This window comes from Narcine bancroftii, chromosome 5 (assembly GCF_036971445.1).
Source record: "Narcine bancroftii isolate sNarBan1 chromosome 5, sNarBan1.hap1, whole genome shotgun sequence".
NCBI lineage: Eukaryota > Metazoa > Chordata > Chondrichthyes > Torpediniformes > Narcinidae > Narcine > Narcine bancroftii.
The window spans coordinates 165,718,722-165,744,133 of record NC_091473.1 but is presented as its reverse complement, the minus strand read 5'-3'; the positions used below and the strand labels follow the sequence as shown (position 1 = coordinate 165,744,133).

At 39.0% G+C, this 25,412-nt stretch overlaps 2 protein-coding genes across 6 annotated transcripts in view; both read left to right on the top strand.

Moving 5' to 3' along the window:
- The first annotated feature begins 12,372 nt into the window (after positions 1–12,372).
- The window catches only part of LOC138764136 (PX domain-containing protein kinase-like protein), a 124,923-nt gene continuing 111,883 nt past the window's right edge, over positions 12,373–25,412 (top strand). For 2 of the 5 annotated variants that reach the window (XM_069939587.1, XM_069939586.1), the window contains exons 1-4: positions 12,373–12,503; positions 12,597–12,687; positions 14,289–14,365; positions 17,676–17,754. In XM_069939587.1, coding sequence (XP_069795688.1) covers positions 12,409–12,503; positions 12,597–12,687; positions 14,289–14,365; positions 17,676–17,754 — 342 coding nt within the window. In that variant the 5' untranslated portion in view covers positions 12,373–12,408. Of the gene's footprint in view, positions 12,512–12,596; positions 12,688–14,288; positions 14,366–17,675; positions 17,755–25,412 lie in introns of all 5 variants that reach the window. The other 3 variants (XM_069939590.1, XM_069939591.1, XM_069939589.1) reach the window with 3 other exon arrangements.
- Positions 21,862–23,387, top strand: LOC138764137 (hydroxyacyl-thioester dehydratase type 2, mitochondrial-like). Its single transcript, XM_069939594.1, has one exon. The coding sequence runs from the start codon at positions 21,952–21,954 to the stop codon at positions 22,468–22,470; it is 519 nt and encodes a 172-aa protein (XP_069795695.1). The 5' UTR covers positions 21,862–21,951; the 3' UTR covers positions 22,471–23,387.

Genomic DNA, 25,412 nt, shown 5'->3' with positions numbered 1-25,412 from the left:
TCTGTGTTAAGTAATGATATTGGTCAATATGACGATGGTGCGAGTGGATCTTTCCCTTGCTTTAGTATTACTGTAATTATTGCTGTTTTACATGAATCTGGTAAGCTTTGTGTTTTATCAATCTGTTTGATTACTTCCAGGAGGGGAGGAATTAATAAATCTTTAAATGTTTTATAGAATTCTATTGGGAATCCATCCTCTCCTGGTGTTTTATTATTCGGTAATTTTTTTATTATCTCTTGTATTTCTACTATTTCAAATGGTTCTGTTAATTTATTTTGTTCCTCTATTTGTAATTTTGGTAGTTCAATTTTAGTTAAAAATTCATCTATTTTCCCTTCGTTTTCAGTTTGGTATAATTGTTCATAGAATTCTCTAAAGTTTTCCTTGATCTCCTTTGGATTATATGTGATTTGTTTGTCTTTTTTCCTTGATGCCAATACCATTTTCTTAGCTTGTTCTGTCTTAAGCTGCCATGCTAGAATTTTGTGCGTTTTTTCCCCTAGTTCATAATATTTCTGTTTTGTCTTCATTATGTTCTTCTCCACCTTATATGTTTGTAGTGTTTCATATTTTATTTTTTTATCTGCCAATTCTCTTCTTTTAGTTGTATCTTCCTTCATTGCTAATTCTTTTTATATATTTACTATTTCCCTTTCCAACTGCTCTGTTTCCTGATTGTAGTCCTTCTTCATCTTGGTTACATAACTTATTATTTGCCCTCTAATGAATGCTTTCATTGCATCCCATAGTATAAACTTATCTTTCACTGATTCCGTATTTATTTCAAAATACATTTTAATTTGTCTTTCAATTAATTCTCTAAAATCCTGCCTTTTAAGTAGCATGGAGTTTAATCTCCATCTATACATTCTTGGAGGGATGTCCTCTAACTCTATTGTCAATATTAAGGGTGAATGGTCCGATAATATTCTAGCTTTATATTCTGTTTTTCTTACTCTATCTTGCATATGAGCTGATAAAAAAAATAGGTCTATTCTTGAGTATGTTTTATGTCTACCCGAGTAATATGAAAAATCCTTTTCATTTGGGTGTTGTTTCCTCCATATATCCAAAAGTTGAATTTCTTCCATCGATTTAATTATAAATTTGGTTACTTTGTTCTTTCTGTTAATTTTTTTCCCAGTTTTGTCCATATTTGAATCCAAATTCAGGTTAAAATCCCCTCCTATTAATATGTTCCCTTGCGTATCTGCTATCTTCAAAAAAATATCTTGCATAAACTTTTGATCTTCTTCGTTAGGTGAATATACATTGGGTAGATTCCAAAACTCCGAATATATCTGACATTTTATCATTACATATCTCCCTGTTGGATCTATTATTTCCTCTTTTATTTTAATTGGCACATTTTTACTAATTAAGATAGCTACTCCTCTTGCTTTTGAATTATACGACGCTGCTGTTACGTGTCCTACCCAATCTCTCTTTAATTTCTTGTGCTCCAATTCAGTTAAATGTGTTTCTTGCACAAATGCTATATCAATTTTTTCTTTTTTCAGTAAATTTAGCAGTTTCTTCCTTTTAATTTGGTTATGTATTCCGTTAATATTTAAAGTCATATAGTTCAGCGTAGCCATTTCATACTTTGTTTATCTTCCCTTTCCGTTTCTCCATCATCACCTTTCCTTCTTATCCATTTCTGCTTTCTTGTTTTGAACACTTTATAAGACAACATTTCTAAAACATCAAACATTTTCCTTATTCTCCTATTTAAAACTTCTTTAACCCCATTCTCCCCTCCCCCTCCTGAGTTGCCCTTTATCCCTTGTCGGGCAACCACATCTCCGCTCTCCATTTGGATTTGCGAATTCACTCACAAACGTCAACTGATTTTGTAGTGACCGTAACTCCTCCCCACCCAGCCCCCACCCAGAAAAGATTTCAATTTTCATGTAACAAATTCCCTCCTTATTCCCTCTATTCCCTTTCCCTCCCTTATTAATTCTTGTCTATACTCTATATATTTTCCTCTAAATACGGATACATTCATGTATACACACTATATATATATATATATATATATATATATATACACACACATATACCCCTTTACACACATACATATAGTTCGTGGTCATTTTTACTCTCATTACATGTCTTCATCTCTCTGCTTGTTTTGTAGTTGTTCTGCAAATTTCCTTGCTTCCTCTGGATCCGCGAATAGTCTGTTTTGTTGCCCTGGAATAACTATTTTAAGTACCGCTGGGTATTTTAACATAAATTTATATCCTTTTTTCCATAAGATCGTTTTTGCTGTATTGAACTCCTTCCTCTTCTTCAGGAGTTCAAAACTTATGTCTGGATAGAAAATTTTTTTTTGACCTTTATATTCCAGTGGCTTTTTGTCTTCTCTTACTTTCTTCATTGCTTTCTCCAATATATTTTCTCTTGTTGTATATCTTAAGAATTTTACTAAAATGGATCTTGGTTTTTGCTGTGGTTGTGGTTTCGGGGCTAAAGTTCTATGTGGCCTCTCTATTTCCATTTCTTCCTGTAATTTTGGTCTTCCTAGGACCCTGGGGATCCAATCTTTTATAAATTCTCTCATATTCGTGCCTTCTTCATCTTCCTTAAGGCCCACTATCTTTATATTATTTCTTCTATTATAGTTTTCTATTATATCTATCTTCTGAGCTAACAGCTCATGTGCCTCTTTAACTTTTTTATTAGATTCTTCTAATTTCTCTTTTAATTCCTCTACTTCCATTTCTACAATTGTTTCTCGTTCTTCCATATTTTCCACTCTTTTTCCTATCTCTGACATGGCCATTTCTATTTTATTCATTTTTTCTTCTGCATTCTTAATTCTTCTTTTTATCTCATTAAATTCTTGTAATTGCCATTCTTTCACTGATTCCATATATTCTTTAAAAAAAGATACATCTATTGTCTTGCCTTTCTCTTGTTCTTCCATTTCTTTCTGTTCTTCTTCTTCTTCCTCTGGGTTGACCATCTGTTGTTTCTTTTTTTTTTAAAATTTTTATTTTTCACACCATAAATCACAATAGCCATGATATACACTTTTTCTTTTCCACACATTTACAGTGACTTTTTCTCCCTCCCCCCTCCCTCCTCCCAAGCCACCCCCCCATCCCCCCCCTCTCATCCATTTTAGTTATACAATCTAGGTTGCATTAATTCAGTTAGACAATGTTGTCATTCAACAAAAATACACCAGAAATTCTACTGAGTCCATTCTTTTCTTTTCTTCTCCTTCCATCAACTTAGGTAATGTTTGTTCCCGGTAGGTTTTCGCTATTGTATTTAATGTAAGGCTCCCATACTTGTTCGAATATTTCAATATTATTTCTTAAACTATATGTTATTTTTTCTAATGGAATACATTTATTCATTTCTATATACCATTGTTGTATTTTCAAATTATCTTCCAATTTCCAGGTTGACATAATACATTTTTTTGCTACAGCTAGGGCTATCTTAACAAATCTTTTTTGTGCATCCTCCAAGTCAATTCCAAATTCTTTATTTTTTATGTTACTTAGGAGAAAGATCTCTGGATTCTTTGGTATATTGTTTTCTGTTATTTTATTTAATATCTGATTGAGATCATCCCAAAATTTTTCTACTCTCTCACGTGTCCAGATTGCATGAATTGTTGTTCCCCTTTCTTTTTTACATCGAAAACATCTATCAGATACTGTTGGGTCCCATTTATTTAACTTTTGTGGTGTAATGTATAGTCTGTGTAACCAATTATATTGTATCATACGCAGCCTCGTATTTATTGTATTTCTCATCGTTCCAGAGCATAACTTCTCCCATGTTTCCTTTTTTATCTTTATATTTAAATCTTGTTCCCATTTTTGTTTAGTTTTACCATTTGTTTCCTCATTTTCCTTTTCTTGCAGTTTAATATACATATTTTTTATAAATCTTTTGATTAACATTGTATCTGTAATCACATATTCAAGGTTACTTCCCTTTGGTAAACTCAAGTTGCTTCCTAATTTATCTTTCAAGTAGGATCTCAGTTGGTAATATGCCATCGCTGTATCTCCTGTTATATTGTACTTATCTCTCATTTGTTCAAAGGATAAGAATCTACTTCCTGAAAAACAATTTTCTATTCTTTTAATCCCTTTTTTTTCCCATTTTCTAAAGGCAAGGTTGTCTATTGTAAAAGGGAGTAGCTTATTTTGCGTCAATATTAGTTTTGGTATTTGGTAATTTATTTTATTTCTTTCTACATGAATCTTCTTCCATATATTGAGGAGATGGTGTAATACTGGAGAAGTTCTATGTTGTACCAATTTTTCGTCCCATTTATATAATATGTGTTCAGGTATCTTTTCCCCTATTTTATCTAATTCTAGTCTCGTCCAGTCTGGTTTTTCCCTTGTTTGATAAAAATCTGATAGGTACCTTAATTGTGCGGCTCTATAATAATTTTTGAAGTTTGGCAATTGTAAGCCTCCTTGTTTATACCATTCTGTTAATTTGTCTAGTGCTATCCTCGGTTTCCCCCCTCTCCATAAAAATCTCCTTATTATTTTCTTTAACTCTTTGAAGAATTTTTCTGTCAGTTGTATTGGCAATGCCTGAAATAAGTATAGTATCCTTGGAAAAATGTTCATTTTAATAGTTTATCCTTCCTATCAGTGTTAGTGGTAGCTCTTTCCAATGCTCTAAATCGTCCTGTAATTTTTTCATTAGTGGATTGTAATTGAGTTTATATAATTGGCCTAGATTTTTGTTTATTTGCACACCTAGGTATCTTATTGCCTGCGTTTGCCATCTGAATGGGGATTCCTCCTTAAATTTTGAGAAATCCGCGTTATTCATAGGCATTGCTTCACTTTTATTTACGTTTATCTTGTATCCCGACACTTCTCCATATTCCTTCAATTTCTTATATAGTTCTTTTATTGATAGTTCTGGTTCTGTTAAGTACACTATCACATCATCCGCAAACAGACTGATTTTATATTCCCTGTCTTTTATTTTTATTCCTTTTATATTATTATCTCTTCTTATCGATTCTGCTAGTGGTTCTATAGCTAGCGCAAACAATAATGGTGATAGTGGGCATCCCTGCCGCGTTGACCTGCTTAAGTTAAATTGCTTTGATACATGTCCATTTACTGTCACTTTCGCTAACGGTCCCTTATATAATGCTTTAATCCAATTAATATACTTCTCCGGTAAACTGAATTTTTGCAATACTTTGAACAAGTAATTCCATTCTACTCTGTCGAAGGCCTTCTCTGCGTCTAGAGCAACTGCTACTGTCGGTGCTTTATTTCCTTCTACTGCATGAATTAAGTTAATAAATTTACAAATATTGTCTGTTGTGCGTCTTTTTTTGATAAATCCAGTTTGGTCTAAATTTACCATTTTCGGTACCTGTTCTGCTAATCTGTTCGCTAATAGTTTAGCTATTATCTTATAATCTGTGTTTAGCAGAGATATTGGTCTATATGACGCTGGTGAGAGTGGATCTTTCCCTTGTTTTAGTATCACTGTAATTATTGCTGTTTTACATGAATCTGGTAAGTTTTGTGTCTCATCAATCTGGTTGATTACATCCAGGAGGGGCGGTATTATTAGGTCTTTAAATGTTTTGTAGAATTCTATTGGGAGTCCATCCTCTCCTGGTGTCTTATTATTTGGTAAATTTTTTATTATCTCTTGTATTTCTACTGTTCCAAATGGTTCTGTTAATTTATTTTGTTCCTCTATTTGTAGTTTTGGTAGTTCAATTTTAGTCAAAAATTCATCTATTTTCCCTTCTTTCCCTTCGTTTTCGGTTCGGTATAATTGTTCATAGAATTCTCTGAAGTTTTCCTTAATTTCTTTTGGATTATATGTAATTTGTTTGTCTTTTTTCCTTGTTGCCAATACCATTTTCTTAGTTTGCTCTGTCTTAAGCTGCCATGCTAGGATTTTGTGTGTTTTTTCCCCTAGTTCATAATATTTCTGTTTTGTCTTCATTATATTCTTCTCCACCTTATATGTTTGTAATGTTTCATATTTTATTTTTTTATCCGCCAATTCTCTTCTTTTGGTTGTATCTTCCTTTATTGCTAATTTTTTTTCTATGTTTATTATTTCCCTTTCCAACTGCTCTGTTTCCTGATTATAGTCCTTCTTCATCTTGGTTGCATAACTTATTATTTGCCCTCTAATGAATGCTTTCATTGCGTCCCATAGTATAAACTTATCTTCCACTGATTCCGTATTTACTTCAAAGTACATTTTTAATTGTTTTTCAATAAATTCTCTAAAATCCTGTCTTTTAAGTAGCATGGGGTTTAATCTCCATCTATACATTCTTGGAGGGATGTCTTCTAGCTCTATTGCCAATAACAGGGGTGAGTGGTCCGATAATAGTCTAGCTTTATATTCCGTTTTCCTAACTCTCCCTTGTATGTGGGCTGATAACAGGAATAGGTCTATCCTTGAGTATGTTTTATGTCTAGTCGAGTAGTATGAGTATTCCTTTTCTTTTGGGTTTTGTTTCCTCCATATGTCCACAAGTTTCATTTCTTGCATTGATTTAATTATAAATTTGGTTACTTTGTTCTTCCTGTTAATTTTTTTCCCCGTTTTATCCATATTTGGATCCAAATTCAGATTGAAATCCCCTCCTATTAGTATGTTCCCTTGCGTATTAGCTACCTTCAAAAAGATATCTTGCATAAACTTTTGATCTTCTTCGTTAGGTGAATATATATTAAGTAGATTCCAAAGCTCTGAATATATCTGACATTTTATCATAACATATCTCCCTGCTGGATCTATTATTTCCTCTTCTATTTTAAATGGCACATTTTTGCTAATTAATATAGCCACTCCTCTTGCTTTTGAATTATACGATGCTGCTGTTACATGTCCTACCCAATCTCTCTTTAATTTCTTGTGCTCCAATTCAGTTAAGTGTGTTTCTTGGACAAATGCTATATCTATTTTTTCCTTTTTCAGTAAATTTAGTAGTTTCTTCCTTTTAATTTGGTTATGTATTCCATTAATATTTAGAGTCATATAGTTCAGCGTAGCCATTTTATATTTTGTTTATCTTCTCTTTCCGTTTTTCCATCATTACCTTTCCTCCTTTTCCATTTCTGTTTTCTTATTTTCAACTCTTTACCAGACAACATTCCTACAACATCCCACATTTTCCTTATTCTCCTATTTCTATCTTCTTTATCCCCAATCTCCCCTTCCCCTCCTGAGTTGCCCTTTATCCCTTGTCGGACAACCACATCTCCCCTCTCCATTTGGATTTGCGAATCCACTCGCAAGCGTCAACTGATTTTGCAGTGACCGCTCTTTTCCCTCACCCAGCCCCCCCCAGAAAAGATTTCATTTTTTATATGTCACAAAGGTCACTCTTTTAGTTCCCTCCTTATTCTCTCTATTCCATTACCTTCCCTTATTAATTCTTGTCTATACTCTCTGTTTTCCTCTAATTACAGATACTTTCACATATGCCCATTGTCTCTATTCACTCTTATACCTCTTTACCCGCATACATATCAATCGTGGTCATTTTTACCCTCCTTACCCGTCTTCATCCCTCAGTCTATTTTTGTCTTTACCCACATACATATCAATCGTGATAATTTTTGCTCTCATTACCCGTCTTCATCCCTCAGTCTATTTTTGTAATTGTTCTGCAAATTTTCGTGCTTCTTCTGGATCCGAGAATAGTCTGTTTTGTTGTCCTGGAATAAATATTTTCAATACCGCAGGATGCTTCAGTGTAAATTTATATCCTTTCTTCCATAAAATCGCTTTTGCTGCATTGAACTCTTTTCTCTTCTTTAGGAGTTCAAAGCTTATATCTGGATAAATGAAGATTTTTTGCCCTTTATACTCCAGTGGTTTGTTGCCCTCTCTTACTTTTTCCATTGTCTTCTCCAGTACCTTTTCTCTTGTAGTATATCTTAGGAATTTTACTACAATAGATCTTGGTTTTTGTTGTGGTTGTGGTTTAGGGGCCAATGCTCTATGTGCCCTTTCTATTTCCATTTCTTGCTGTAGTTCTGGACATCCTAGGGCCTTAGGGATCCATTCTTTTATAAACTCCCTCATATTCTTGCCTTCTACATCTTCCTTAAGGCCCACTATCTTTATGTTATTTCTTCTGTTATAATTTTCCATTATATCTATTTTTTGGGCTAGCAATTCCTGTGTCTCTTTAGTTTTTTTATTAGATTCCTCCAATTTCTTTTTTAAGTCTTCTACCTCCATTTCTGCTGCTATTGCCCGTTCTTCCATTTTGTCCATTTTTTTCCCCATTTCTGTTAAGGTCATATCCATTTTATTTATTTTCTTTTCTGTGTTGTTTATTCTTCTTCTTAAATCATTGAATTCCTGTGTTTGCCATTCTTTAAATGACTCCATGTATCCTCTAACAAGAGCAAGTACCTCCTTTACCTTGCCTTTCTTTTCTTCTTCTATTTCCCTGTACTCTTCCTCTTCCTCTAAGTTGACCATCTGTTGTTTCTTTGCTGCCCTTTCCTCCTCTTCTTTCTTGTTTCCATTGTCTTCTGTGGTCTCTTCTTGCTGCAGGTGTTCTGCAGCTGTCGTTGCCGGCTGTGGAGATCGACTCCCCAGCTGGTCCCCCCTCCCGTCGGTGTGTTTTTTTTCATGCGCATCGCGCATGCGCGAGGAGTCGCGCATGCGCGGTTGCGCACTTTTACTCGGCTCTGTGAGCCATTGTTGTAGTTCTCTTTCTACCGACCTGAGGTAGTGGGGTCTTCTCTCCACCGTGGGCCTCTTCGGACAGGTAAGGCCTTCACCTTTTTCCTCCGTTGTCTTCTCTTCCTCTCTTCTTTCCGTTGATTTTGATTTTTCTCCTTTTGTCTCCATCTTCTTTCCACCTTTATACTCACTTTTCTTTAACTTGTATTTCTGTGCCTTTGTATTTTCTCTTGTTTTTCCCGACTTTTCTGGAGAGGGCTGGAGTTCACCGTCCGGCCACTACTCCATCACGTGACTCCACCCTCCATCTGTTGTTTCCTTGTTTTCTTTTTACCCTCTTCTTTCTTGTTGTCGTTATTGTCTGTGTTCTGCACCTGCTGCTGTGCTGCAGGTGTCTCTCTCAGCTGTGGAGATCGACTCCGCAGCTCCTCCCCCCTCCCGTCAGTGTGTTTTTTTTTTCATGTGGATCGCGCATGCGCGAGGAGTCGCCCTTGCGCGGTTGCGCACTTTTACTCGGCTCTGCGAGCCATTTTTGTAGTCCCGAGCCCGGGACTTCCACTGACCTGAGGGAGCGGGCTTCTCTCTCCGTGGTGGGCCTCTTCGGACAGGTAAGGCCTTCACCTTCTTCTTCCGACATTCTTTCTTCCTCTTTTCTTCCCGTTGTTTTCGACTTTTCTCTCTTCGCTACCATTTTCTTCTCACCTTTATTTTTACTTTATTATAAATTTTAATCTTGTACCTTTGTGCTTTGTGTGTTTTTTTTTAACTTTTCGGGAGAGGGCTGGAATTCCCTGACCGGCCACTACTCCATCACGTGACTCCTAACCCTAATTCAAATTCAAGTTTTCTGACACATAGCAATATTCAGCATTAGCATTTGTTTTGTGAGCAGGCGAGTTAGATATCTCACACGCAAGACACAGGTAAATAAGTGCTCAGTTAGAGAGCGATCAGTTGGTATTGGACCAAAGGCAGCATATTGTTATTATTTTGAGGTTTATTCAGGAGTGCCTAAAGAAATCTCTTGGTGCCTGCCACATTGACCACCGCCAGTGGGCTGATATCGCCTCAAACCGTGCATCTTGGCGCCTCACAGTTTGGCAGGCAGCAACCTCCTTTGAAGAAGACCGCAGAGCCCACCTCACTGACAAAAGGCAAAGGAGGAAAAACCCAACACCCAACCCCAACCAACCAATTTTCCCCTGCAGCCGCTGCAACCGTGTCTGCCTGTCCCGCATCGGACTTTTCAGCCACAAACGAGCCTGCAGCTGACATGGACTTTTACCCCCTCCATAAATCTTCGTCCGCGAAGCCAAGCCAAAGAAGAATTCAGGAGTCTGATGACAGCACGAAAGAAACAGTTCTTGAATCCGATAGTGCATGATTTCTAACCCCTTACCTCTAATTTCTCACCTCTTACTTTCTGATGTGAGTTTATTTCAGATGCAGAAGTATGAAGTACAGATGCATCATAATTCTTCCTTGCTGCAGCCATGTGATGGCATAAATGACTACAATGCACCATGAAACAAAAAGATAATAACTATAAAAGGATAGGTAAATATTCACAGTGCAAAAAATTGATGTTTTAATGGAGCATTTTGATGGCCCTGTAGTAGTTTACAACCTCTACCTTGTTAACATGACTTGGTGCCAGGAGGCAGCTCAGAGCCTCCTGGCCCATTGCCTCTCCGGCTTCTCACATGATCTCCCTGTTCCTAACTCTGTGGCCCCCTACCTTGCTCGTCCTTCTTCCAGTGGATTCTGGTTGCCGGTTACATGGAAATTATTGCACAGTGGTTTACTGAAAACAAATCATTTGACGAGGGGTCCAGCCAGGCCTGAAGCAAAGGTTGCCCTTTACTTCCTACAGATGCTGTTTCCCCTGCACTTTTGTGCATTGCACTCGACCCGATCTAATGCAGACTTTCTTGTTAACTCCATTCAGCCACAGTAACCCAAAGTCTTGACAAAGGGCTGTGTCTCCAAATGCTGACGGACCATTTCTTCACCTGATTGTTGACTTCAGGAAAGGAAAGTGTATAATCCAATGATCATTGGAGGATCAGAGATGGGGAAGGTGAACAAATTTAAATTCTTGGGATTCACTCTCTCAGAAGATATTTCCAGGACCCAACACACCAATGGCACTGTGAAGAAAGCACACCAGCGCCTCTACTTCCTCAGGAGTTTGTAGAGGTTGGGTATGACACCAGAAACTCTAGCAAATTTCTACAGAGATGTGTTGGGAAGTGTGCTGACCAGCTGCATCACTGTCTGGTAGGGGGGCACCCATGCAATGCAAAACCACCATCGAGAACATCTACAGGGAACACTGCTGTCAGAGAGCAGCAGCAATCATCAAGGATCCACACCGCCCAACACTCTGTTCTCGCTGGTGCCACAAGACTCGTACCACCAGGTTCAAGCACAGCTGCTACCCCTCCACCATCAGACTCCTCAACAACAAACTCAATCAACTGCCCCCGAAAGCCAGTATTTATTTGCCTTTTTTACCGTTTCGCTTACCTGTGTGAACATGACCAATGCGTTATGAGGTGGGGGGGGGGCATTTTCGTCCTGGTACTTGCCCACCAAAGGTAGGTGTATCAGAGCCAATGTGTTTCGCATTGGCTCCAGTGCAAATGTCACAATGAACTGGCTTTTCTTGGATCAGTGTGAACTTTCCAATCCGACCTGGCTTTAAACACGGGTTGGATTGCCTAATGCCAAACCTATCCAGGAGGCAGAAGAATGTAAGGGGATGGGTATTCCTATACTGGAATAAACTGTATAAAAGTTGGGTGAGCCCCAGTGTATGTGTGTATTCCCAGGGTAAGGGGAAACACCCAACTTTGCATTGTTGTATAATAAATGTTCTTTGTTCTCAATTTTTGTCTCGAGCAATTTCTGTGAAGGTACTTCTGTTTCTAACAGTATGATCTCCGGCTCCGAGAATCCTCCACCGTTCCACCTGAAAGCAGCAGTGGGACTACGGCCGCAGTCCACAGGATCCGGCGTTCGCTCGGACACGGCTCTCCTTCAGCCGGCGTGTTCAAGTGGCAGAAAGGCGTCTTCTCCGCGGCCCCCTGAACCTCCCAACTTATCTGCATCCGAGCACCTGAAAGCAGCTAATGAAGGGCTCCTACTTGTGCACTTTATTGATTTTCTTTTTGTTCTCTCCCTATTGCAGTTCATCTGTTCACGCTGGAAGTTTCTTTTGCACGACCAGTAAGTGGTAATTCTGCCTGGCCCGCAGGGAAAAGGAATCTCAGGGTTGTATGTGATGCCATCAATCGGGATGCCATCTGACCTCTTTCTCCCAGAGATTCGTGCTCCTTCAACCGACGGAATCAAACCTCCGCGGCGGCCTCACGCCCGAAGCGCTGGTTCCAGCCCACTGCTCCCGCCGACGCAGGGTTCCGAACGCGAACGGCCATTGGCTGGCCGGGCGGCCCGGTGCGCTGGCGCAGGCGCAGTCCGGGAGGGGGGGGGTCGTCAGTGGATGATGATGATCCACGCGATTGAGGAATGAGGCGGACCGGGCGGCCGGAAGTGATGTGACCGCGCGGTAAGGTGCGCCGGCGCAGGCGCAGTCCGGGAGGCGGGGGGGTCGTCAGTGGATGATGATCATCCGGGCGGCCGGAAGTGATGTGACCGCGCGTTCCGATGCGCTGGCGCAGGCGCAGTCCGGGAGGGGGGGGGGGTCGTCAGTGGATGATGATCCACGCGGTTGAGGAGCGAGGCGGACCAGGCTATGAGAGGCACGTTTGGAAGAACCCCTCCGACTCTCAGTACATGAAGGTCGGCCTGTGAGTGAGTGAGTGAGAGAGTCCGACCTGCTGCGCGGCATGGCTTGGTGTCGGCATCTTGCTCGCGGCTCAACGTTGTTTTGCTTTGCGCAGGGAATTTGAAGGCGGCCGCCCTGGATTCCGGCTGAACGATGTCTCCTTCAAACTGATGATCGTCTCGGCCCTGAGGGGTTTACACGGAGAGGTAACTCGGGGATCCAGCCCACGCCCGAGCCATGGCCACAGCACTCCCGCTCGCCAAATCTTCCGTAGGCAGGTTGCACATCGCAAATTTGCAAGCAAAGTAAAAGCAGGACGCTGGGAAAACTTTGCTGGCCAAAGTGTACTCTCTGTAGCAGTGATAAAGATGCATGACCGGTGTTTCGGGTATGAGGAAAAGGTGGGCAGGCTCCTGAACAAAATGGTGTTCCCTCCTCCCAGCAGTTTGTTTGGGTGCTTGACCACATTTTGTCCATACCTTGATGAAGGGTTCAAGCCCGAAACGTTGGTTATGTTGGAACCCAATGAGGCTGAGGAACACACAAGGGGGGGTGAGGGGGGGTGTTGGTGACTCAGGAGAGGAACCCATGTGGGCAGCTAGAGGCTGCAGGAGACTGCGGTCAAGGCTGTGTGGGCTGCTGGAGACTGGCTGAAGGGGTACCAGGAATCGTAACTGGGATGTGAGGGGGGGGGGGGGGGGTGGCGAGAACGCTGAAGGGTTCCTAATCGTATTGCAGATTTGTATCTGGAGTTCGGTTTTGACTGGACTCTGTGTGGCTGCAGAGGCTGCGGGAAACTGGAGGTGACGGGGGGGGGGGGGTGGGGGGAGCTCGTTTGCTTTTCTTTTTCTCTCTGTAAGACGTTTCTGGCAATTTCTGCTGATGGTGAATTTGTCTGCCTTACAGCAGACTTAAGGCAATTTTGTTATGACAATAAATTGAATCTTTGCTCTACTTGGATATCCAGATGACCTCCGATTAGATACAGCACAAAAGACTTTCCTTCACTAAGGATGCATGGAGTTGGGGGGATTAAGTGTTTGCTCAGACAATTGGTTAACCAATAGAAAGTAGATTGAGATAAATGGGTACTTCTCTGATTGGCAATCAGCGGTGAGTGGAGTACCACGGGAGTCGGTGCAAGGCCTTAAACTTCAAGATATACATTAACGATTGGGGAGAGGGGATCGAGTGTAGCATATCCAAGTTTGCTGATAACACGAAATTGAGTGGAAAAGCATATTGTGCAGATGATGTGGAGAGTGTTGGGATGTTGATAAGTTGATTTGAGTGGGCAAGGGTCTGGCAGATGAAGTACAATATTGATAAATGCAAGGTCATCCATTTTGAAGGAGAAAAATCAGAAGAGATTTAAATGCTGAAAGACTGAAGCATACTGTTGTGCAGAGGAACTTGGGAGTGCTTGTTCATGAATTGCAAAAAGTTAGTTTGAAGGTGCAGCAGGTAATCTGGAAGCTATTAGAATGTTTCCCTTCATTGCTAGAGGTGTATTTTCTTGCATTTCAGGCCTGTATTTTATCAAATATATCTACATTTAGCATCGCCCCATGTAACACAGATACAATTGGAATTGTGTTTCTGACCTCTTGTTTGGTTTCTATTGTGTCACCTATTTATGTGGTTATTGAATAATCGGTGTGTAGAGCAATCAATTCTTGTGTAAGCTTATCACCCCCTTGAGGAACATCATCATTTTTCCTATTGAAAATTATATTTGAATATGTCATAGAAATTCACATCTGATGCTTTAGGAGTTATTGTTCTCAAAATATTATTGATTTTGCAGGTTGGTGCGGCCTTGCCCGTTGATCTTCTGAAATTTGAAGAGCAATCATTAACAGCTATACTAAGGGTAAGAAGCAGGTGCGTATGGATGGTAATCTTGAAAACCACTTGCTAATTTGAAGATGTTAATATTGGAATTATTGTTATAAATAAATATATAATCAATCTATCAGTGTGCCCTTATTATAAAGAAAGCCAAGTAGGAAATGTCCATCACAAAACTGGTTTGAGTCAATAAGTAAATTGAGTACAATCTATCTGGAGTCATTTCTACCAGAGCTAAACATTTTCCTGGAGAGCAAATTTAAGTACAGGTACACGATCCTTTATCCAGACACCTAAATCCGGAAAGCTCCAAAATACGGCAAGTGGGGACCGGCGGTTGGGGGAGGCGATGGACAGGCGGCCGAGGGACTGGCGGTGGGGGGGCGGGGGCCGGGCAACTGGAAGGGGGTGGATAGGCAGGACAATTCGGGTGGGCTTTCCGAAATCCGGAAAAATCCAAAATTCAGAACACACTGTCCCGCAAGGGTTCTGGATAAAGGATCGTGTACCGGTAATTGCTTCTTTCTCCGGGGCAATGATCTTATCAAACTCAGTCCTGGTATCCTCAGTTTCAATAATCTGTGAGAAACTCGTGTACTTCTCTGTTGTAATGATTGAAGGGGTTGGTTAAAACCTCCAGTTTGCTTTTCTCTATTGCCCACCAAACTAAACCACCTTAAAAGGCTTGCCCCAGTCTGTTCACCTAATTTCTCTCCTGCTTTTGTCATGCCCACTGAATTTTTTTAAAATATATCACCCTGCCCTTTAGCCCATTACACAAAACAATAATTTTACATTTTACCTGGCTTATCTCCATCCTCATCATCCATGGGGGGGTGGAATTGTTCAGCATTCCTGCCTTGCAGGCCAGCAGAATTCTTGAGTGTGTTATTCTCTTCCTTCTCTATGGTCATCATTCATACAGCTCTATTTTGGATTCTTTATGATAACATTTCTGTCCCAGCAGCATAATTATCAATGATACATTTGACCTCCTTAACTTTGTTCAGCCATTGTCATGCTTTATGCAATTTCCATCTTTTGTATCCTTCCTGCACTATCCAACATGGTAGGAGTAAAACACAAAAGTCTCCAGACACCTTGGTTGAAGTAAAAACACAAAGCCGGAGAAACTCAGCAGGTCAAACTCTGTACTTTGTATAGCAAAGATAAAGAATCATACCTAAAATTTAGGGTTTGAGCCTAAAAAATGTAGGCAGGTCCCAAACAAAATGGTGGGAGAAGTGGTGCATAGTCCAAAGGCAGGAGGTAATTGGTAGATAAGGGAGGCAGGGAACACCAGCAGGTAGGAGGAGGAGGGAAGGGAGTGGAAAGCTGGAGGAAAGAAAACAAAGGGAGAACAGGAAGTAGGTTAGCAGAAACCGGGGGTTGATGTTCATGCCATCCAGTTGGAGAGTGCCCAGACAGAAAATTAAATGTTGATCCTCAAATTGACGGATGATCTTGATTTGACAGTACATGAGGCCATGGACAGACATGTCAGCATGGAAGTGGTGTGCAGAGTTGAAGTGATTGGCCACTGGGAGATAGATCCCTGTCACTGATGGGGACAGAGCGAAGGTGTTCAGCAAAGTGATCTCCCAGTCTGCGTCCAGTCTCCGATGTAGAGAAGGCCACACCAGGAGTGTCGAATGGAGTAGATAACTCCCATTGATACATAAATGAAGTGTTGCTTCACTTGGAAGGTGGATCCCACAGGTTAAGAACCAGACCAAAGTTGAGGTACAAAGTACATGTTTACTTCAGGGATGGAAATTGGACAACAGGGTCAATATGTTAGGCAAATCTCTCTCTCTCTCTCTCTCTCTCTCTCTCTCTCTCTCTCTCTCCAATACGCAGGGGGTAAATATACACTTCGGATAACAAGGGAGAAACCGACAGAGACTAGAGGAAATTACATGAACACAGACATTCAACAATCAAGATCAAGGTGATATTACATGCCCCCACCCCTTGACTAGTATGGACATGGCTCTTACTACCTGGCCTCTAGATTCACCCCAACCCAGTGTGAAAGGTGCTATTTACATGCCATGAGGAGTCCAAAGAGGCAGCACAAAGGGGCACACAGTCCTTTATAGTTCTACCGCAGTACTGTGGGGGGGGGTGCTGCTGTGGCCACTGGCTCGAAGCCAAGTGCAGGGATCAGCTGATGATTCACCTGAGCCACTTGGGTGAAGGTCAGGGCTAAGTCTGGGTGAGCTGTCTAGACTGCAGCACCTGGTGATTTAGGTGGGCCAATTGCAAGAGTCACCTCGATGGCTTGGGGTGAGTCTTTGACCTTGATTGGCAGGCAGTGTGTCCTCCGAACAGGAGCACAGTGACGCCGCCAGGTGGTTGACGCTGCCTCTCCATTGCAGGATGCAAGTGTGGGGAAGGTACAAAGGTTGAAGTGTATAATATGTATTACTTTTTTAATGTATTACTTGATGGAACCTTTGAGTGTTTTTCTGGCCTTGCAACTTTTACCTCTAGAGCTCTCTGAAGTTTTGTTTCGCTATGACTTTGTGACACTACAATAATAGGTTCACACTCCACACTGACAGCACATAACTGTACGTTTTCTTGCTCTAAGGAGTGGTTATAAGTTTTCATATTGCTTAGTTAATGTAGGTTTCAGAGAACCACGGTTTCCTCCAATTGGACATTGGAATTTCTGATACCATTGTATTCAGCTCTCCCACAAACTTTATCATCTTATCACTGATTACATACTCTTCATTGCCAAAGATTGTGGCCTTGGTGTTCTGTTTAATTATTACCTTCAATATCCATCACAAAAACAATCTCCTCCTAATCTCTACACTTATTAAGTTTTGGTTCTTATAAAAATTTGCTGTCTGCATCTTATCCCACACCAAGCTCTCCTGCACTTCTCTCTTCATTAACTTGGTTGCTACTCGCCCCTAAACCAAGTTTAAATTAGACTTCTATATAAATTCCTACAAGGCCTTTGTCATTGGTCTTGTATCTCTAGTTTTTCTGAAATAAACCAGAAAATCCTGGAAACGCTTAACAGGATAGGGAGCATCAGTTGATGTTTGAGATCGAAGACCCATCATCAAAGCATTTTATTTTGGCTTTCCAGCAAATGCAATTTTATTTTCATCAATTTCCCCTTTCCTTCATTGATGGTCATCTCTTTTTTGAAGTCTTCGGTCTCTCAACATTGCTCCCTTTCTTTAAAACCGTAACCTTATCAATAATTTTGGTGATATTTCAAAATAGCTCTTTTTTGTGATGTATGCTGATGAATTTTATAGGCGCTAGGTAAAATGTTTACCCTGTTGGAGTACATGTTGAGACTATCTTTTTTTTACAGTGACCTTGTGAAGCTATGGAGTGCATTGACCCTTTCAGCATCCTGTAAAAATAAGAAGTGTGCTTTCAGAGTTACTCAGGTATTTATTATTATGTTTAATATCTGGTTAAAATTTAAGTTCTTGAAGACAAATTAAATGTTTAAAAAAAAAGGTTCAGAACACAGGCTTTGCATTGAAGTTTTTCTAAGATCTAAAATCAAGCTGATTTTTTATCCCCTGCATGTACCTTGTTGATTTCAAAAATGCAGTTATTTCACTTTTCTAAATCTTTGAAACTTCACAAAAGTATTTTGGAAACATGAAAACCGTAATATTTCTGTGCTCCTTCCAGTAAAAGTTGTTGACCTAAAGCATTGGGATGGAGCCCATGGTTGCCACTGGCAATCATCCTGCAGCTGCACAAATAACATTGTGGCTGAGCTCCCTTTGCAATGCTGTTGATTAATTTTAAGAGTATAAATAGCAATTAAAATGAAGAAAAATTTTAAATTTAGCTTTTAAGTGAAAGATTTTGACCTCATTAAAACAAATGGGGCCTCGACAGAATACATTTGCTTAGTCTGGGTGACCAGATCTTAATTTTTACCCAGCCTCTTGTCTCAGAAACATATAAAATGCCCATGGGCTGAATGTCACAAGGCAGAACAAGAGGTCAGGAAAGTAATGGTCTTACATGCATCTATTTCAATGCGAGGAGTATTGTCAGCAATGCAGATGAGCTTAGAGCAAGGATTGCCACATGGGATTATGAAATTATTGATATTAGTGAGACTTGGTGGCAGGATTGGCAGTTCAATGTTCAAGGGCTCTGGTGTTTCAGATGGAATAGAGGGCAAGGGAGGAAAGGAGGATGTGTGGCATTGCTAGTCAGGTAAAATATCTCAGCTGTGCATAGACAGGACAGCACTGAGGGCTCGCTACAGAGGCCATATGGGTGGAGCTGAGAAACGGGAAGGGCATGAACACAATAATAGGTCTGTAATATCGACCGTCCAATAGTCTGAGAGAATTGGAGCAGCAAATCTGTAGGGAGATACAGACCAGTGTAAGAAACAAAGTTGTGATAGGAGATTCTAACTTTCTGCACATAGACTGGGACTCTCATACAGTAGAAAGACTGGATGAATTTGAGTTTGTCAAATGTGTACAGGAACATTTTCTCTATCAATATGTAAAGGTACCAACAAGAAAAGATGCAATACTTGATCTTTTAGGGAACCAGGCAAGTCAGGTGGCAGAAGTATGTGTAGGTGAGCATTTTGAGTCCAGTGACCATAATATCATTAGTTTCAAGTTAATTATGGAGAACGATAGGTCTGGTCGTTAAGTTGAAGTTCTGAATTAGAGAAAGGCCAATTTTGTGGAAATGAGGAAGGATCTTGGAAGAGTCAGTTGGAATAAGTCATTTTCAGGCTCCAAGGTAGAAAGCCTCCAAGGACACAATTTTGAGAGTGCAGAGATTGCATGTTCCTACCAGGAATAAGGGCAAAGTTAACAGACATGGGCAATCTTGGTTTTCAAAGGATATTGGAGAGCTAGTTAAGTTTAAAAAAAAAAGGGGCTATATATGGTATAGGAAACAAGGAACAAATGAGCTACTTGTAGAGTATAGAAAATATAAGAGAATGCTTAAGAAGGAAATTAGGAAGGCAAAAAGAAGACTTTGGCAGATGATGTGAAGGAAAATCTAAAGGGTTTCTAAAAGTATATTAATAGTAAAAGATAAAATTGGACCCCCAGCAAATGAGAGTGCTTATCTATGTGTGGAGCCTCACGAAATGGGGGAGATCTTGAACAAATTTGTGAATTGGCATTTATGCAGGAAACTGGCATAGTGAATAAGGATGGAAGAGAAACAAATATAAGAGTCATGGAGAAGAAGGTGCTTGCTGCCTTGCTACGAATAAAGGTAGACAAATCCCCTGGACTGAATATGATATCCCCCCCTACCTTAAGGAAGACAAGTGCTGTAATTGCAGGGACCCTAGCAGATATATTCAAAATGTCCTTAGTGACAGGGGAGGTGCCGGAGGATTGGATAGTAGCTCCTATTGTCCCCCTGTTTAAGAAGGGCTCCAAAAAGTAAACCAGGCAATTATAGGCCAGTAAGCCTGACATTAGTAGTATGTAAATTGTTTGAAGGATTTCTGAGAGATATGATATATAGATATTTGGACTGTAACCAGCTAATTAAGAGCAGTCAGCATGGATTTATGCATGATAGGTTGTGTTTAACAAATCTTGCAGAGTTTTTGAGGAAATTACCAAGAAAGTTGATGAGGGAAAGGCTGTGGATGTTGTTTATATGGTCTTTAGTAAGGCCTTTGACAAGATTCCACATGAGAGGTTGGTTCAGAAGGTTAGGACACTAGGTATACTTTAGAGAGATTGCAAACTGGATTCGAAATTGGCTTGGTAGAAGGAAGCAGAGTGGTTGCCTCTCAGACTGGAAGTCTGTGTCAGAGTGGTGTGCCTCCAGGATCTGTGTTGAGATCATTATTGTTTCTTATCTATGTAAATGACCTAGATAATGTGAATTGGGTCAGCAAGTTTCCTGATGACACAAAGATAGGAGGTGTAGTGGACTGTCAGGAAGATTTTCAAAGCCTGCAGAGGGATCTGGACCAGCAGGGAAATTGGCCAGTAAGTGGCTGATGGAATTTAATGCAGGTAAGTGTGAGGTGTTGCACTTTGGAAGAGCGAATCAGGGTAGGACGTACACAGTAAATGGTAGGCCATCGAGGAATCTGGAGGAGCAAAGGGATCTGGGAATACATATATATGTTCCCTGAAAGTAGTGTTGCATGTGGACTGGGTTGTAAAGAAAGCTTTTGGCATCTTAGCCTTTATAAAGTATTGAGTGTAGAAGTTGGGATGTTATGTTGAAGTTATTCAAGTCATTGGTGAGGCCACACTTAGAATACTGTGTGCAGTTCTGGTCACCCAGCAGCAGGAAAGATATCAGTAAGATTCAGGAGTTGAGTTACCAGGAAAGATTAAACAGGTTAGAACTATATTTCTTGAAACAAAGAAGAATGAGGGGAGACTTAATAGATTATGAGGGGTATAGACAGAGTAGATGTGAGTAGGATGTTTCCACTTAGATTGGGGAGATAAATACAAGAGGTCATAGCTTTAGGCTGAAAGGGGAGAGATATAAAGGAAACTTTAGGCAAAAGTTTTTTCACTCAGATTGGTAGGAGTGTGGAATGAGCTGCCATCTGATGTAGTGAATGCAGATTCAATCTTGAGTTTTAAAAATAAATTGGATAAATACATGGATATGAGTGGACTGGAGGGTTATGGAATGAAAGTAGGTCAGTGGAACTAGCTAGTTTTATTGGTCGCCACAAACCTGAAGGGTCATATAGCCAGTTTTCTCTGCTGTACCATTCTATGTGCATCTGGAATGTACTATCGTGTTCAGCAGCCACTTGCCAGCTTTCTATCAGTAAATTCCAGACCCTCATCTGTTTCTCTGTCCACAGCTGAGTATTTCCAACATTTTGTTTTATTCCAGATTTTCAGTATTCACAGTATGTATTTTATATCAATAACATTTCTCATTCTTTTAATTTCTAATATAGGTTTTACCTTTTTCTTTTCATTTGATTTTTTTCTCTTTTTGTGTGTCATTGATTTTAAAGTTTATTGGAGACTTTCTACCCTTACCTTTTCCTCTTTCTCTGCTTTGATTCCTCTCTTCGCACACCAAGCACTGCTTGTTGCCTCAACTTGCTCTTCCGTGTTAATGGGTCCCTAAATAGATCCTGTTTTTTCTTGAATCAGCAATCAGGAAATGTTGCTGTGAAATTATGCTAGCCCCAGATGTGCCTTTGGTCTAGTTTTGTTCTTTGGCTGGTTTATTCCATCTAGTGATTCATTGAGAACAGATGTAAGTGAAACTTCTCATGAATTCAATCCAAGTAGGCAGTGGAAAGAAGAATAAAAAGTATCTGCCAAATAGATGTAATGAGACAGAATCAATGTTTTTATTTTTTCCTCCTTGAAGGTAATTTGCACAAAAACTGATGAAAGTATTTATGGAATAGGAACTAAGAAACTCATTGGAAGACTTCTTAATTTGCAAATGCTATCAAGTTGGCAATCATTGGGTTTGCATTGCTTAATTAATTGCATATTTATTTCTGTTTTCTAGGTTTCTCCATTTCTTCTTGCATTATCAGGCAACAGTAGAGAATTTCAGTTGATTTGAGAAATTTGACAGTTGTTGCTTAAAGTAACTTTATACTTGTTAGAAAAATTTTGGGAAGAATGTTTTTCAGTACTCCAAAAATTATGCATAGTATATTTCAAAGAATATTAAAATTGGATCAGTGGCACGCAGGTAGCGTTGTGATGCAGCAGGATATTTTTCTTCGGTCTGTGCAGATTAAAGTCGGAGAGAGAGCTGAACTTAGCAAAGTTTTTACACAGAGTGATGTATTTGCCTTTGCAGAGTTAACAGGTGATACTAACCCACTTCACCTTAGTACACATTATGCCAAAGCCCACAGGTTTGAAAAGCCAGTTGTGCATGGCACATTGGTTTGTGGGTTAATATCAGCAGTTTTAGGAACCAAAATGCCTGGATGCATTCTTCTATCACAAGAACTCCGTTTCCTAGCACCTTTATATGCAGACGAAGAAGTCTCAGCGATTGCAGATATAATTAAAATAAAAAGATCCATTGCTTGGATTACTGTGTCATGTATTGTCAACAAAAGTAAGAAGATTATTTTGGAAGGGAATGTCAGGATAATGCTACCAGAAGATAAAGCTCAAAATGTGTAACTAGACTGAAATCGGGAAGTGAAACACAATAAAATTGGTAAATATTGAGAAGCTGGAGGGACTCAGTGGGTTAGGCAGTATCCATGGGTAGAAATGGTCAGTCAATGTTTTGGTAAAACCAGTGCTGGAAAAGTTCAGCAGGTTAAACAGTGTACTTTATATAGCAAAGATAATGATTTATAACCATTGTTTCCAGCTCAGAATCAGAATTTATTGTCAAGAACAGTCAAGAAACTTGTTGTTTTACAGCAGCATCTTTAGTGCAAACATATAAACCATCTTCTATAAAAACAAATAACATGCACAGAAAGTCAAAGTAAGGCAGTGTCTTTGGTTCATTGATCATTCATCCAGACCTTCATTAGGATATGGACAAAATATGAATGTTTTGGGTTTGAACCCTCATTGAGAATGATGGTCTTGATTAAGGTGACTGACCATTTCTACTCATGGTTTCTATCTGACCTACTGAGTCCTTCCAGCTTCTCAGTGCTGTATTTAAAATCGGAATGTTATTTGAGAAGATTTTTCTTTGTATTTTGTTATTCCTAGATCGTATATACTCTAGAAAGCCATTTTAAAAATGTGATGTTAAAATAGATGTTTTATTGACATGATATGCCAGTAATTATAACAACTTTTACATGGTATGACAGAAATTTTGAAAATTAAAAAATAATTGTTTTAAAGTCATTGAATTTTTTAAGGTGGTTGTTAATTTTTTTAATTTTTTTTATTTTTCACACTATAAACCATATAGATCAAGATGCATACATTTTCCTTCTTAAATATATAGTGTTGTTTTCTCCCCTCCTCCCCTCCCTCCCTACCTCCCCTCCCATTTATTTAAAGTTCAGAAAATAAGATACATTAAACCCGTCAAACAATGTTGTCACTCAATAAAAATAAACAAGAAATTCCACTGAGTCAGTTCTTTTCATTCTCTTCTCCTTCTGTCATTTTAGGTGGTAGATGTCCACGGTAGGTTTTCCCTATTATGTTTCATGTATGGCTCCCATATTTGTTCAAATATTGTAATGTTATTTCTTAAATTATATGTTATTTTTTCTAATGGAATACATTTATTCATTTCTATATACCATTGTTGTATTCTCAAGTTATCTTCTAATTTCCAGGCTGACATAATACATTTTTTTGCTACAGCTAGGGCTATCATAAATCTTTTTTGTGCACCATCCAAATCGAGTCCAAATTCTTTGTTTTTTATGTTACTTAGGAGGAAGATCTCTGGGTTTTTGGTATATTGCTTTTTGTGATTTTATTTATTATCTGGTTTAGATCTTCCCAAAATTTTTTCACTTTCTCACATGTCCAAATTGCATGAATTGTTATTCCCATTTCCTTTTTACAGCGAAAACATCTGTCAGATACTGTTGGGTCCCATTTATTTAACTTTTGAGGTGTAATGTATAGCCTGTGTATCCAATTATATTGTATTATACGTAACCTCGTATTTGTATTTCTCATAGTTCCTGAGCATAACTTCTCCCATGTTTCATTCTTTATCTTTATGTTTAGATCTTGTTCCCATTTTTGTTTAGTTTTACCATTTGTTTCCTCATTCTCCTTTTCTTGTAGTTTAATATACATGTTTGTTACAAATTTTTTGATTATCATTGTGTCTGTAATCACATATTCAAAATTACTTCCCTCTGGTATCCTCAGACTGCTTCCCAATTTGTCGTTCAAGTAGGATTTCAGTTGGTAGTATGCCAACACTATCGTAAGTTATATTATATTTATCCTTCATTTGTTCAAAGGATAATAATTTATTTCCCAAAAAACAAATTTCTATTCTTTTGATCCCTTTTTTCTCCCATTCTCTAAAGGAAAGGTTTTCTATTCTAAAAGGGATTAGCTGATTTTGCATCAGTATTAGTTTTGGTAGTTGGTAGTTTGTTTTATTCCTTACTACATGAATCTTCTTCCAAATATTGAGCAGATGATGTAATACTGGAGAATTCCTACGTTGTACCAATTCTTCATCCCATTTATATAATATATGTTCAGGTATCTTCTCCCCTATTTTATCTAGTTCTAATCTAGTCCAATCTGGCTTTTCCCTTGTTTGATAAAAATCTGATAGGTATCTTAATTGTGCGGCTGTAAGCCTCCTTGTTTATACCATTCTGTTAATTTATCTAGTGCTATCCTCGGTTTCCCCCCTTTCCATAAAAATTTACTTATTATTTTCTTTTACTCCTTGAAGAATTTCTCTGTCAAGTGTATTGGCAATGCCTGAAATAGGTATTGTATCCTTGGGAAAATGTTCATTTTAATACAGTTTATCCTTCCTATTAGTGTCAGTGGTAAGTCTTTCCAATGCTCTAAGTCGTCTTGTAATTTTTTTCATTAGTGGATAATAATTGAGTTTATATAGATGTCCGAGGTTTTTATTTATTTGTATACCTAGGTATCGCATTGCTTGCATTTGCCATCTGAATGGTGATTCTTTCTTAAATTTTGAGAAATCCGCATTATTCATTAGCATTGCTTCACTTTTATTTGCGTTAATCTTGTACCCTGACACTTCTCCATATTCCTTCAATTTCTTATGTAATTCTTTTATTGATATTTCTAGTTCTGCTATAATGTCATCTGCAAATAAACTGATTTTATATTCCTTTTATTTTTATCCCTTTTATTTTATTTTCTGTTCTTATCAGTTCTGCTAGTGGTTCTATGGCTAATGCGAACAATAAGGGTGATAGTGGGCATCCCTGCCTTGTTGATCTGCTTAAGTTAAATTGTTTTGATATATATCCATTTACTGTCACTTTCGCCAATGGCCCCTTATATAATGCTTTAATCCAATTAATATATTTCTCTGGTAAGCTGAATTTTTGTAGTACTTTGAATAAATAATTCCATTCTACTCTGTCAAAGGCCTCTGCGTCTAAAGCCACCGCTACTGTTGGAGC